Source organism: Ambystoma mexicanum, chromosome 10, assembly GCF_040938575.1.
Source record: "Ambystoma mexicanum isolate Mex_15411 chromosome 10, UKY_AmexF1_1, whole genome shotgun sequence".
Lineage (NCBI taxonomy): Eukaryota > Metazoa > Chordata > Amphibia > Caudata > Ambystomatidae > Ambystoma > Ambystoma mexicanum.
In genome coordinates, this window is record NC_090932.1 from 1,533,014,947 (window position 1) to 1,533,029,825 (window position 14,879).

The window sequence follows — 14,879 nt, forward strand, 5'->3', positions numbered from 1 at the left end:
TTGGAGACTATTTAAACCACGCCCGAACAGCAGCACACGCTTCGTGTTACTCTGCATCCTGCAGCGTAACGCTCACCGTGCCTGCAAGTCAGCATCCAGTCTTCTGCCACGCCCGCCTCGAATCCGGAGCTCCTAGAAAAAGGGGAAAAAGGAAGAAAAGGTTAGATCACGGACATTATTTTAATTCCTTACCTGATTCCGGATCCAGCACGTCTCCGAGCCTGGAAAGGACATTATTCCAGCACGCATCGCATCGCCAGCAGCAGCGCTGCTTTATACTCACCAGTCCACAGCATCTTTCGACTCGGCGCTGCCTCCATTTTCTTCGTCGAACTCCAGCACCTGGGGGAAAACAAAAGAAACAACAAGGTGAGCCGACAAATACAATCTTTTACCACCATAGGCTTACCTGATTTACCACCGAAGGCATTACCCGTTAATATTCCTCATCTTCATATGCCGCACCTATAAAGGGAGAGAAAACAACAAGTTAAACTCATGCAACTTTTACCGGACAGTGTAATACAGACTCTTACCGGAACGCCATCAGCTGCCTCCAGGCAACATTCTTTTGAACCAGCTGCAATTCAACAAGGGAATGGAACAAGAGTGAACATCGGACATATTGAACTCTTTGAACTTTATAAACCCCAGAGTCAATATTCCTCCGGAACTCCTCTAGTACCTTCAAACCAGTGAAGTAACTGGTATCTAAGCGCCCACGCATGCCATGCAGGATGGAGAGCTCATCATTTAAAAACAAAGTGAGGTTACTAAAAGGGGATATCAGAGGTGACAAGTGGGCAGAACGAGAACAGTGGGAGGGGGCCATCACTAAAATCCACGGGTGGCTAAATAGCTTTCTCCACTTGCAGGAGAATACTTCTACGGATCAAGCAGACGAGATTAGGCGGACCAGTCCAGACAGTCATCACGGCACTACGCATCACGTTGGTGGAGATGGCAGCTGTCCGGGTCCGATCAACGCCCCTGTGGGAACCAGGAGAGCATAACACTGGCTGGACAGAGTGGTGTTTAAGTCAACCCTTTTTGGCGAAGGACACCACGTTGGTCTGTAGTGGAATTCCTGTTCTGGCAGACGGGCGCCTTGTGAGGACTTCGGCGAGGATGCCCGCTGCCGGCTGTTCTACCTGGGGCTGGGGGAGGCCCAGGTATTCCGCCAGGCCCGAGATACGTTTGTCCTGGATGATGGTGTGTCAGGATCCTCCTCCTCATCAGTATCCTCCTCCTCATCAGTATCCTGAGGATCTGGGGGATGAGTAGTATCCGGAGCCGGAGGCTGGGGCACAGGGACCGCCGCCGGAGGCTGAGGAAGAGGAGGCAGCTGGTATGGAACTGCCTGCGGAGTAGGCCGAGGAGCCGGAGGAGGCTTCTGCGGAGGAGTCTGTGGTGCCACTAGCATAGCAGGAAGGACTTCCTGACTGCGTCCTTGAAGATAGCCCCCATATCTGGAGACTTCATGAGGCCGAGGAACCTCTCAAAGATCTGGTCCTCGCTGGCTGAAGAGGAGGAGGGCACCGACGGGTTAGCTAGAAGCAGCTGCCGACCCGGTACATACGGACGCAAGGAAAAACAGCCTTGCGCATAAAAAGGGTAGGCCGTAGGCCACGTACCTGGTTGATGCCAGTCCCCCCTCGATACTCTTTCATCGCCGAAGTCCTGCAGAGGCGAACGGGTATCCTTTTCTGGCACGTCGGCCATTCTGTTGAGCTGCCTACCACGTGGCTGCGACGTGTTGCTCGGCAGTGCAAGCCTCTGCCAAGTCTCTTATGTGAGGGGAGTGCGACTTGCCCTGCTCCTTGGGCCCATGCCCGGTAGGTGTATCCACCTCAACCCGGGGGTTGTTAGAGCTGCGTTCAGGCGCCCCCTCGGACGTGCTGCTGGCCGAGGGGCTATGCCCTGTTACCATTATGCTGGTACAAGTGCGGAGCCCCTCGGGCGCAAGCCCGGTAATAGAGCCTAGCTGCCCCTCAACCTCGGCACCGGGAGGATCCGAGGACCCCTCAGCCCGAAGGCCGTTAGCTGTAACAGCCTCAGTATGTGTGTCGGTATAAGGACCAGATCAGTCCCTCCCACGTAGGAGAGTCCCTGGGAAGGAGTCTCCCTTGCGAGGTGTGGATGAAAATATAGGCCCTACCTCAGGCCTGGATTGATGTTTCACAAACCTCTTGAGATCCTCAGAAGGAGACCGCTGGAAGAGCTCCCTCCACCTGGCTATTCTGTTCTTTAGTGCTTTTGAGGACAGCAAGCCGCACGCCGATCAGGCTTGCCAACCGTGGTCTGGGCCAAGGCATTTTAGGCAGAGTACGTGGGGGTCTGAAGTTGGGAAGGGCCCGTTGCAGGATGGGACCCTGCTGAACCCTGTCGGACGACATGAGGCGGGGAGTAGCTGTAGCATCTGAGGAGCGAGTACCTATTGAAAAAAAAGACAAGAAATAGAGGAAGAATCTGCGCGTGGAATTACATGGCCGAAGCCAAACCCAGACACACTGGTGAATTCGGACCTGTTCCCGCCAACGCGGAAAAGGGGACTGAGGTGTGGCGCCGGAAGACGGAGTCAGGGCAGCGTATGCTCCCAGGGCTGCACCTCCGCACACCTCTAGATTTAGAGGGGAAGATGATTTTTCTGGTGAAAAAGGTTCCGTCTCCCATCCCTCGCGACGGACGCCCATGCAGTATGGAGGAAAAGGGACGGGACGTAAGAGTAAGGTGAATTATTGCCCTAGACTATTCTCACTCACTCCCGAGACTAAGCTTTGACTGCACTTCCACTCTAGCATGATTGGGTTTTGGCTAATCTATCAATGTCTTCCCGGTTTACCATAAATAGGGTGGCCTCCTAGAATCCACCCCATATGGCCCAATTTTGGAAATCCATCTTAACATGCAGTAAAAAAGAAATGTGCATGCAACTTCAAAATAAAGTAGTTTATATTTTTTTTATTTATATTGTTTTACAGTTTGGCCTCACACTTAACACTGCGTCCTTTCATATATATTAGAATCGAAGTATATTTTATCCAAGTGAAAAAAGAAAGTATAAAAATGTACATTTCATTAAATCAGTGCATGTATCCAAAAAGTCGGTTGTGTATTCTGTGTCCATTTCTTGTTCTTTCCATGATTTTTTCCCCCAATAATGCATAGTTCTGAAAGTCAATCAAAAGCAGCTTCCAATCAGGATTTGTTCCCATTTCTCTTTGGGTTCGTAACTGATCAGTTCATCTGGAAGCATCTGTCTGAAAATATTCCTCGTTTCTGCAAGCTTTGGGCAGTCGATGAATAGATGGTATAATAACTCTGCTATGGTGGCTTCATCGAAAAATCTGCAGTTTTGTTTTTCTGTAGTAATTTGTCTTGTATAGGCTAAATACTCTCTGGTTGGGAGGATGTTTAGTCTGAATCGGAGAAAAGTCTCTTAAGTGAGTTCAAGGGAATCTTTGCATGTATTTTGGTGGTTCATTGATTGCTCTGATATCATATTGCGAATATAAGGCAAGTTTATAGTTGTTTTGGGCTTCTCTTGTCTGAATCCAATCACATTCTCGAAGCTGTGTTTTAGTTCTCATTGGTCTGTTGGTTAGCATATCTGCACTTATTTCATAGTTTTTCATGGTTGCAATACAGTATTCTTTCCATCTCAATACCGTTGGAGTAGATATTTCTTCTCGGATGTTTTTCAGGATTTTGATTGCCAGAATATCCTCCGTTGTTATGGTCTTTCTGTAAAGTGCAATATGCTTCCATTCAGTTAATTATTTTAATGACCGAGTGCCTAATTCATGCCGAATTCGGGTGGCTGGATATCTTTGGGGTAGCCATAATACTTTCCTCCAGAATATCCCTTCAAGGACTGTCCATATTGGTGTTCAGTAGGCTCTCACTCCCGTAGGTTATGATAGGCGTGACTCTTTTTTTATATAGAACAGGAGGATTGGATTAAAGGAGAACTGGGCGTATTTTTTATGGATAAGGCCCTGTCGTGCTAGTGAAAGTTTTGTTTTTCAAATGCTCTGCCCAATGCGTTTTAATCTGTGCCTGATTTATGTGGATTCCTAGGTATTTGATGGTTTGCACATTTGAGTCTTTGTTTATCATCAGGTAGGATCTTTTTGTTTATCTTTTTCGTGGTTAGTCGCATTATTTGCGTTTTTTGTTATGTTGATTGCCAGGTTGTTGTCCTTAACATATTCCTCGAGAGCCATCAGTCTTCTTTGTAAACCGGTTAAGGTTGTGTCGAATATGACCAGGTCGTCGGCGTACAATATGTAAAGGTATGGGCGTTCCATTAATCTTTGGAGGATTTGCTAAAATGTTTGCTTGGTTTTCTTGGATGTCATATATCCAAAAGTTAAATAGAGTGGCTGCTAGGGGACAAGCTTGCTTGAGGCCTCTAGCTGTTGGGATGGAGACTGAGACTATGCCATTTGATGTTAAGCGTACTTTCACCGAGGTGTTGCTGTACAAGGCAATGACCGGTTCTAATATTTCAGTAGGACATCCCCAACTGTGTAGTTTGTTCCCCAGTTTATTTCGGTCCACACTATCAAAAGCCATTTGTAGATCGATGAATGCAGCATTGATGTGGCTTCCGGTTCTGATGGGCTCTTGCTTTATGATATTAAGGATTGTCAGGTTTATGCTTGTTCCAGTATTTGACAAAACCGGTCTGACGAGGGTCATAGATGTTTTCCTTAGCGGCCCATCCATTCAGTTTTTTGAGAAGCATGGATGCAAATATCTTACCTAAAGGATCCAACAGCGCTAAGGGTCTATAATTGGTTGAGCAGTCTTTCTCTCCCTGTTTGTAGACTGGAATCAATGTTGCAGTGTTCCATGTTCTGGTCACCTTTCTCTGTTCAGAAATAGTTCTGAATAGTTCTAAGCACAGTTCTGTCCACTCTGCTGGGTGTTTGATGGCAAGATTGCTCAGCCCGTCAAGCCCGGGGGCCCGCAAAGTGTTCAGATGTTTTATGTGGTTTAAGATTTCTTCGCGGTCCCATAGTTGGAACCATTCATGTGTTGCGTGTGTGTATCGTAGATCTTGATTTTTCCCTGGTCACTGTAAAGTTCAGTGAAATGGTGAATCCATTTTTCTTCCGGGAATTCAGATAATTGTTTTTGGTTTATCATATTTTTGTTTAGTAGATTCCAGAGTCCGCTTGTGTTTTTGCTACCGAAAAGTTCCAGGACTTGTTCGGTATCATTCTGGAGTACAATGGGTTTCATAGCTTTCATCCAGTTGCGGTGTTGTTGTCGTCTCACTCTACGGACAATTTGCGGTGCCACGATTGGATCTTCTCTTTGCCCTTCCCTTATACATTTATGTAATATTTTTTTCTTATTGGTGATAAGTTCAAGGTTACAGTGGTTGCAGGTTAGATAAGGTTTAACAGTTACTCTATGTTTGGTTTGTTAAGGCAATAGCAGCCATTTATAGTTTATTTTGTTTCTTGGCGATATCTGTGATAACAAATGTTTCCTTCAGTGTGCAAACCTGAGATGCTGGTATTCGCAGTCGGTTAGTTGCTGCATTAATTTCAATTTTGCTATTTGTCTCTTTGTTTAAACATTGATGGTTCCATGACCAGAAAAGGGATATCTTATGGGGGTCGCTCATCTTTGTCGGTATTACTTTTAGCTGTGTAGCTTTATTTGTGATCTCACTGGACGCATAGATGTAAACAAGGTATTCTGTGGATTTGCCTCTCGACCATGTGGGTTGTGGTGGAACGTCTCCTTTTATACTCCCGTTTAGTAGGGTTAAATTTCATAGTTCCATCTCTCTTATCCATGATTTTATTTTTTGTTATTTCTCTGGGTTGAAGTTTTCTCCCCTGAGTTCTCCTGTATGTATCAGCCTGGGGATATTTTGTTCTCGCTGTATCTATGTTGGTAGTGATTATATCTATGAACTCCAATGTCCGGTATTGCCCTGGGATTCCACTAGATGTTTAAAATTATTAGTTCTTTTTTCTTTGTTGCCTTAGTTAAATCTTTTTTGTTTCCTCCTATTTCTAGGATGGTGATTTGTATACAGCCATTAGGGTTTTCTGATTCAATTAGCAGCATGTTTGATTCCATCTTCCAGAAAGTTAAAAGACCCGCCTGGGGTCTCCCTTTTGTTGCCTAAAATGGCAGGGTTGATGCAATTTAAATATCCATCCATTGTTTGTTTAGCTCCAAGCCAGGTTTCCTGTAGGCAAATAATGTCGTAGGCATAGTTCTTGTTCTCCTGTTTTGAATAGATGAGCAAATCTTCTTGTATTCCATGAGATTAGTTTCAATTCTTGTTTATTTACGCCGCATTCTAGTTAAGTGTGGGTATTTATTTTCTTTGGTTGATTCTCAATTGGCGAATAGGCACAATAAATTGCTCTATTGTTCTTAGAATGGCTTACGGACGTTCTATCATGCGAGTCGGAACTCGATGGTTGTTTTGCAATTCCTTTCTTGTTTTTTTGTTTGGTTCATATGGGTTTTGTTTTATCTGGAATTTGTAGTGTTTCGGGTAATTGTTTCGTGCATGTGAATCCTAATTGTAGGAAATGGTGTTTGCACCTCTATATTCTCGTCGTGTCCTCTTGATTGTGTAAGCAGATTTCCACAGTGTCCATTGCTTTTTTGTTTGGAAATTTGACTCATTTTATGTCATCCGTTCTGAAGATGTTGAACGTTGGAATAGTTTGGAGCAAGCGCAAACTGTTTGCTCTATTCATTATCAAACCATCATTGGTTTTCGCTGTCCTTTGTAGGTAGGTAGATGTTTTTTGTAGTTGGGCTCGCGGATCCCATAATGTTGGTAGTTTGAGTCTTTTCGGGCATTTTGGGGGTGAAGATTTTGAGTCAGATGAGATTTTGGTACTGTTTGTTTCCTGGTTTGGTACGATTGGTGGGAAATTATCATTTCCCCATGTTTCTTCTGTGTTTGATATTTCTTCACATGAGAATGTCATTTATTGTAGAGATTGTTTGCCCTTCTGTATATTCGTCAACTATATACAGGGAGGGTGATTCTTTCATTAACTGAACTTTTTCTTCCTCTAAGGTATGGGAATTATCTTCGTAGGTTGATAAATTCATTAGGGTGTCCAGGGTGATTCTATCTTCTACGACTTGGGCTTCTGCTGCCTTGAAGTTTTTACCCATTTTGTTTGTGTTCTGTGGTAGCTTTGTTTCTACTATTGTTGTGGTTTGTTGTTTTAATTTTTTTCCTGGCTGTTGTGTCATTTTCAGTGGGAAAGTCAAGTTTCTTAGGAAGGCCCAAGATCCTTCATTCTTTTTTGTAGATTGCTTTGGAGTTTTTGGATCAAATTTCCTTTTTTTTATATCCGTTTCCTTTTTGTTGGTTTTATCAAATATAGAGAATGATTCTACTTCATTTACTTGAATTGCTGATCTCGGGAGATGGTTTCTCATATTGGATTCTGCTTTTTGTGCTAGCAGGGGATCTTTGCTGGCTGGTTGACTCTTTGCTAATTTCCCTGGCTTAGACATGGCCTTGATGACCTGATTTCCTTTTAAATTTGGAGTCTTTTCTTTTGAGTGTTCTTTGGGCTCTTGATTTTTACTTCCCTCATTGTGTTGAGTCTGCGGATGGTGTTCTGATTGAGTGCTAGTTGGTTCATTCTCAGAGCTCGGTTGGTTGTCATTATTTTGTGTATGGTCTGGTATCGGACCGCTGCGCGCTTGGTTGGTCAGTTTTTCTTGCGTCTTGTTAGTAGCTTAAGTAATGATGTTGTAAGCTGTTCATTTTCGATTCGATCCGTTCATGCAATTTCAAAAAGTCTCGCTTGCCATTGGGTACTTGGTTTCAGTTTCATGGTCAAGTCGAGATTCTAGTTTGGTGATAAAAGTTTTTATGTGGATTTGTTTTGTATGCATTAATGTGATGAGAGTTGCTTGGCCTTGAATCGCGTCTTTTAGGACTTCATATAGTTTGATGAATGGGACCAGGGCTTGGCTGGATGCTGTGATTAACGAACTTTGTAATTCTGCCATTGTTGTGGGTAAGGATATGTCAATCTTTTCTCTGCTCAGCTCGGAAAGGCATCTCTCTTCATTTTCTATGTTATGGTTGTTTTTTCTTGTTTTTGAGGGGACATAACTATCATTGAGGTCTCTTGTTCAACATGGTTGATCAGTGGAGCAGATTAACTTTGCTGTGTTTGTTTGGTAGTCTTTCTGTTTTGGAGTAGTTAGTTGGTCTGGTTCTCATAGGTTCAACCTTGCTGGGAGAAAATTTCCAAATATTAAGTGACGCTTCTCCTGATTTATCATTATTGATTCTACTTCATTTATATCGAGAGAAAGCCTGCCATTATGCGTTTCTCAGGGATAGTCTCCCTGTTTTTGTTATATGTGGCTTCTGCACGTGAGTGTGTAGTTTTTTTGCCACATTCTCTTGGCTTGTATTGCCTTCATCTTCAATTGCGTTTGGCTTTCTGATTTTTCACTTTGATTGTGTGGAGTTTCAGTCTCAATATGAATCTGTGGCATGGTATCCATCCGACAACACCTCTAGTTCCGATTCAAAGGTACCAAGGGATCCAGAAACATCTACACAACAAACAACTGAGAATCCCAACCGAACAACCAGTCCTTCGTCACAAGTGCCCTCTGCCTCGGCTTTTTTGGGCGCACGCCCAAAAGAACCCAGAGGGGGAGGAGGAAACCTAAGACCCAAACCACAAACAAGACTCCAACTAAGAACAACCTATATTCATATCTCAGACAGAACACTCAGTAAGATGGAAGAAGACACATTACAAAAAGGATTGAGTTTCGTACTAACATATGGTACCACATTATTCGCCACTAAGATTGAACTGTACAAGTTTGTAAGAAAGCTGAAGTTGAAAGTCTTCTTCGAGGAATTGGAGGTTCAAGATAAACCTACCAGTATGCCTGACTTCCAAGAATTTCGTGCAAAAAGCGGATTCATACCACCCATCTCCGTACTGTCCATCGATATTTTCCAAAAACTCGTCACACGAGATCTTGAACGCATCAGCTACAGAACTCCACCAAATAAGAATCTCAAACCCCACGAGATGAGACTCATTAGAGACCTGTACGGTAACAAAAATATAACAATCCGCCCTGCAGACAAAGGGGGCGCCTTGGTTATTCTAAATACTGCAGACTATGACTCAGAATGCCTGAGACAGCTACAGGATCAAACCACATACGCCACTCTGGATCATGATCCAACCACCTCTATAAAACAGAAACTGGAGAAATTGCTTGATAAAACATTAGAATTGGACTGGATCAATGAAAATAAACAAATGCCTAAGGAACAATCACCCCAGAATTCCGAACTTTTACACATTACCTAAGATTCATAAAGATCCGATTAAACCTCCTGGAAGACCATTAGTCGCAGGCATGGACAGTATAAGCCAGCCTTTAGGTGTTTACATCGATTTTTTCTTACAACCCCTAATTCAAAAAAAACCTCGCCTTATACCCGAGATACCCCTAATTTCTTACAGCAAATCAATTCCATCAGCCTTTTGCAAAATCAGCTAATGTTTACTATTGATGTCAAGAGTCTATATACCTCCATACCACATGACCTGGGAATCGAAGCAGAAGAATCGAAGCTGTTACTACAATCACCGGATGTTCGAGCACAAAAATAATTCATATTAACTCTCCTAAAATTCATTGCTGAAAACTCCTACTTCCAATATCGTAACCAATTTTTTCTGCAAACATCAGGGACGTTAATGGGGGCCACCATGGCACCAACATACGCAAACTGTTTCATGTATAAATTTGAGCTTGATCACATACTCAGCAAGCAAGAATGGAAAAAGGATATTCATTTAGGGACACGGTATATCGATGACATTTTTGGAGTTTGGTCAGGCACCGTGGCAGCATTTGATGCCTTCTTCGTGTACCTTAATAACATCGACCAACGTATTCAATTTACCAGAGAAACATCACATGATACGATTACCTTTCTTGATGTACAAATAATTAAAAAAGACACCGGCTATTGCACTACTCTCTTCCGGAAACCAACTGACCGTAACAATTTGCTGCATCGCTTGAGTTTGCATCAACCGAGTTTACTCAAGAATCTCGCATACAGTCAACTACTTCGGGTTAAGAAGATTGTTAGTGACCCAGAAGATTATATTTCACAACAACTTGAAATGAAAGAAAAATTCCTCAAACGGGGCTACACACCGGATGAAATAGATTCAGCGGTACAAAGGGTCAATACTCTTGACCGTGACACTTTACTATCCGCCTCTAAGAAACCAAATAGGGAACTTAAATCACCAGTATATGTGTTGAAATTCTCCATTCAAAGTAATAAGATCAAGAAAACAATTAAAAACCATTGGAGCATCTTTAAAAATGATATAAGGGTACAGAGCTTGTTCAGTGAACTACCAGTGTTTGCCTATCAGTGGAGCAGGAACCTCAGAGATTAACTGGTACACACGAGACCACCTCCCAAAGAACCAATTACACAACGCACTGGTACGTTTCCATGCCTTCACTGTATTAACTGCAACTCTGATCAAGGGCAATGTCATCTTCCATCCCCGTACAGGCAAGAAGATTTTCTTGAGAACATTTGGAACCTGTGACAGTGTTAACATTATATATGGCATCAAATGCCTATGCGGGAAGTATTATGTAGGCCAATCAACCAGAACGGCCAAGATCCGATGGAACGAACAACGGTCCTGTATCCGCAATGCTAACCTCAATTCAGCTGTAGCCCACCATTGGGTCGAAAATAAGCATAACCTCACACAAATAAGGTTTCTGATCCTGGAGGTTTTAACCAAGAATAACCCACACAAAGATTTGGGCCAGCGGCTCAACTGAAGGGAGACCTTTTGGATTGATAAGCTTGGTAGTTTGGCCCCGAACGGTCTTAATGAGGAGATCAATTATCATTGTTATATCTAATATTGAAGGACAGAGCAAGTATACCTACGTTTCCTACCACCATGTGTTCTATTGCTTAAACTGACTAATGGAGTCAGTGAATTCATGCTTCTTACTGATGGTTTTCTTTATTCATGGCTCACAATGTTGCTTAACAACTTGTATGTAGTGTTCTCTCTATCTATCGAGCTAGACACCATGTGGTCCAATTGCTCCTGTAAAAGCTGCAACCTTGCCGCACGTCCTGGACTTTGTCTGGGACCTGAGGTGACGCCCTTGGGCGACACCTTCCGCGACAAGGCTGCTTTATGCTAACTAATGTGATGATTCATTTCAAACTTCCCGAGTATCTCAGTATTAGTCATATACATTGTAAGCTGGGACTTATTTTGAGTATTTTTTTCTATTTTCATGATTTCTGATTTTTTTCAATTTGTTCTCATTTTAATTTTGTAGACCATCAGATTAAGTAGTATAATTATTTTTTGTATTCATTTGAGCTCCCATTTACCCGCAAACCATATCGTAATGTGCCTTTCTGTCTTTCGTGACCACGTGCGGTCATGTGGTCTATTTAACAACCGTTGCCTTGACAACGTTAGTACACGGTAGTCAGAGACTCTGCTCGGCTGCGTCTAGAAGGACACTGACAATCCGAACCACTCACGGTAAAACAACGGGTCCCACGGGATCAGGTTGCTACACTAGCACACACTTGCTCACAGTAATTATACTCTTGCCCTGCATTACAGCCGCAGGAACCGCTGCATCTGTCCCTGTAAACCACACGCGTTACCTGCAACGATTGCTGGAATTTTTTCTGGGTATCTACGAGGAACGCTCTTCCCGTACTTCCTCAAGTAATTGGCCACATTAAACAGGTAATTGAGCTCTCAGATTACCACTTGAATTAGATGTGTTTACCAACAGCCCCCTCATTTTTTATTTTTTTTTGGCAGGTCTCCCACGGAAATTTCAACCTATTGTTATGTGTTATGCTTTAATCGCATGATAATTATGTGTTTTCACAATTAAGTACATTTCCGTTTTATTTTCTCAACTGTCACGTTGCAACCATTGTTATTGTATCATACTGATCTGCAATAACATACTTGCCCTGAAGAAGGAAATTTATTTCCGAAATGCCTAGGCAATTTATGTCTGACTTGTTAATGAGCTGTGGCAATTGCTTCCTCACTAAGAATGTATTAGTGATAGCGTAATTATGAGTTTTTTCTGATAAATCATTCTTGATAAACAATGGATTCCTTTATTTGAATAAGCACATTACTTTGGATACATTACTGAATTTCCTTCAACTCACAGGAACTTCTTACCCAGGTTGAGTCTAATAGAGAGCGGCTGTGTGACCCAGTATTTTTTTCTAGGTCTCCTGCTTCTTGTGTATTTTGAGTCAGGGTGTCTCCAGACTCATCACAGCCAGCTTCCTTTGAACGATTTTTTGAACAAGACGTACTGTTATCATTGAAGCATCTTTTTAATTTCAAAACATTTTTTATCCAGTGGTGCCCACTCATTTTTTCCTCTCTGTGGCATGGTTTAAATTGGTCTTTTTTTTTGTTGGTGTCCAAGGTCGTATCCTGCTTCGTTCTGGTCGTTGGTAACATTCGCTTGTGTTGTCGTCTCTGTAGTTACTAATTGGTTGGTAGCCATGATGCTTTGTTCAGTCTGTGAATCTGACCTGGCATTGGGTTTTGGTGTGCTTGGCTTAGAATTGACCATTTTTTTTGTATGGTCGCAGCTGAAATCGTCTGCTTGTTGTTTGTTCCTGATGCCCGACTGTCAGTGGAGTTCTTATTTGCATTGGCTGGGATTGGTGTTGTCGTCTTCGATATCGTCTATGGTTTTATTGGGATCTGCAGCGGGTTGCAATCTTGCCCAATGTCTGGTCAGAGGGCCTGTAGACGCTACCATTTTAGATCTTATGATGGTTGGATCTTTAATTGTCAGGTTGTGCTATTAATCTTCTTGTCCAGAGGAGTGCCGTCTCCTTGAGGCTACTGGATCAAAGGCTTTTTGGTCAACAGTATTCGGTTAACTTTTTGCAGTTTTGTTGTATTCTGCTGGCAATAAAGAGATTCGAAGTGTGCTTTCCGGATCAAAGGCTCTGGGCCAGCAGTCTCCGGTTACCTCTTTACAGTTTACAATTGCCAGATTATCAGATGCAGATTGTTTTGTGCGGCATATTGCTAATTACTGCTTTCCGTGGTCTAAGGAATATGGACAAGTACCTATGTAATCTTGTGCTTTGTTTCGCATGACTTCGTAGTTTGTTATTTCATCTAATTAATCTGAGAGCCCTCACAGTAGGGTAATGTCCAATCTGACAGGGTGAAAAAAAGTAATCTTGCTCTTGTGCCACGACAGTAGTGTCTAGTCAGATGATTGTTTATTTGCTTCTAATCCGTTTCACCTGTGATTGTTTTAGTGAATTAGGTGTGTATCGAGTCTTGGATGTGGTGTTAGAACGTATTTTGGGCAATGAATAGGGTCGTACTCTTACCTTGATTCTTGGAGAGTTCTTTATAGCTCTCTCGAGCGCCCAGCCAACAGTGAAACAGCAGTAGAAAACGCACCCTTGACCAGCGCGGGCTTAACGCCGCAAGGGTGTTGCTTGCAGTCTTTTGTGTTCTGCTTCCTGGAGGGGCGGAGCTCCAGATTCTGTAATCCTTAAGGCAGCAGTGTTATATTAATTTGCCGCTCTTGTGCTCACCCACACACAGCACACAAGTTCAATTAGGTCGCAGGAGGTTCAAAGCAGGGAAGGACAGCTGTTGTCACACGAGACACACCTCAGCGAAACAGTAGAAAACATGCCCTCGACTAGCGCAACGCCACAAGGGTGTTGCTTGCAGTCTTTTGCGTTCCGTTATAGCAAATCGCTGGGGGTTCCACTGATGTCAATGGAATTACAGTTGCAAAAAGAAAACAATTCCCAACAACCAGTTTCAGCAATGTGCATTTCAGATACCATTTTGCATTGACCCATCTCAGATTTCCTAATGACAGTTTGCAATACCCTCCAGTACTAGACAATGCACTTTATTACACAGGCTCATTGCACCCATCACAAAATCAATGCAAGGCTACTCATCACATACCTCACTCCAGAGTCCTCACTAGTCCGGATTCCATTTAACAGTTCAACAAATAGCGGATCGACTTTGGTGTGGATGGCAATCAGCTTTCCCAAGGCATCAGCAGCTTTCAAGCGTACTGTCCTGTTGGAGTCTTGCAGTGCTTTGGTGAAGGTTGTTTGCAGCTGGGGCAGGAATGGCTTTAGGGCAATGCCAACCTATGCAGATAAAAATATTGACAGTTATTTTTACATCTAGATCTACAAAGAAATGTGCCTCAGTACAGAGTAAACCAAAAACCCCCATAAAGATTTAACTGGAACTCAGTTATGTACTCTCCTCATTTGCCACACTAACGCTTTGTCTTACACACCAGGCATTCCAGAAAACAGCTATTTTATATAGCTTCAGGTACACCATACATCAGTATCATCGGCCATGCAGTGTACATGGGCTGCTACTCTCACAGTAAGCCCAATATACATGTATACCATGTGTCTTGACAGGCACAAAACACATGAAAACATGTTCCCCGGGGCCCAGAGTGCATACACATGACAGACCCGTAACTTTTGTTTTTTTCTGCTTACCTTTGCCAATAGTAGGCTCAGGGTCTCCAGCAGTGCCACCTTCACATTCCAGCTGAAACGATCTCCCAAGATGCGGATGAGCGGTCCAGTGATTCCAACCACAGAGGGCTTCAATGCATCAGCCGAGGTCAGCTTTATAACAAGTCCCAAAGCCTTGGCTGCCTCCTCTTTCTGATCAGGATTGCCGGTCAATACACCCTCACGCAGAACAGGAAGAATTGAGGTGACTCCCTTAGGAACGATCAAAGAA

General features: G+C 43.2%; 1 protein-coding gene across 1 annotated transcript in view; it reads right to left on the reverse strand.

The window, feature by feature from the left end:
• The window catches only part of GCN1 (GCN1 activator of EIF2AK4), a 1,783,851-nt gene that overhangs the window by 201,638 nt on the left and 1,567,334 nt on the right, over nt 1–14,879 (reverse strand). Inside the window, exons 51-52 of the mRNA XM_069619734.1 lie at nt 14,630–14,860; nt 14,064–14,257 (exon numbers count right to left, since the gene is read on the reverse strand). Of these exons, the coding sequence (XP_069475835.1) occupies nt 14,064–14,257; nt 14,630–14,860 (425 nt within the window). The remainder of the gene's footprint in view (nt 1–14,063; nt 14,258–14,629; nt 14,861–14,879) is intronic.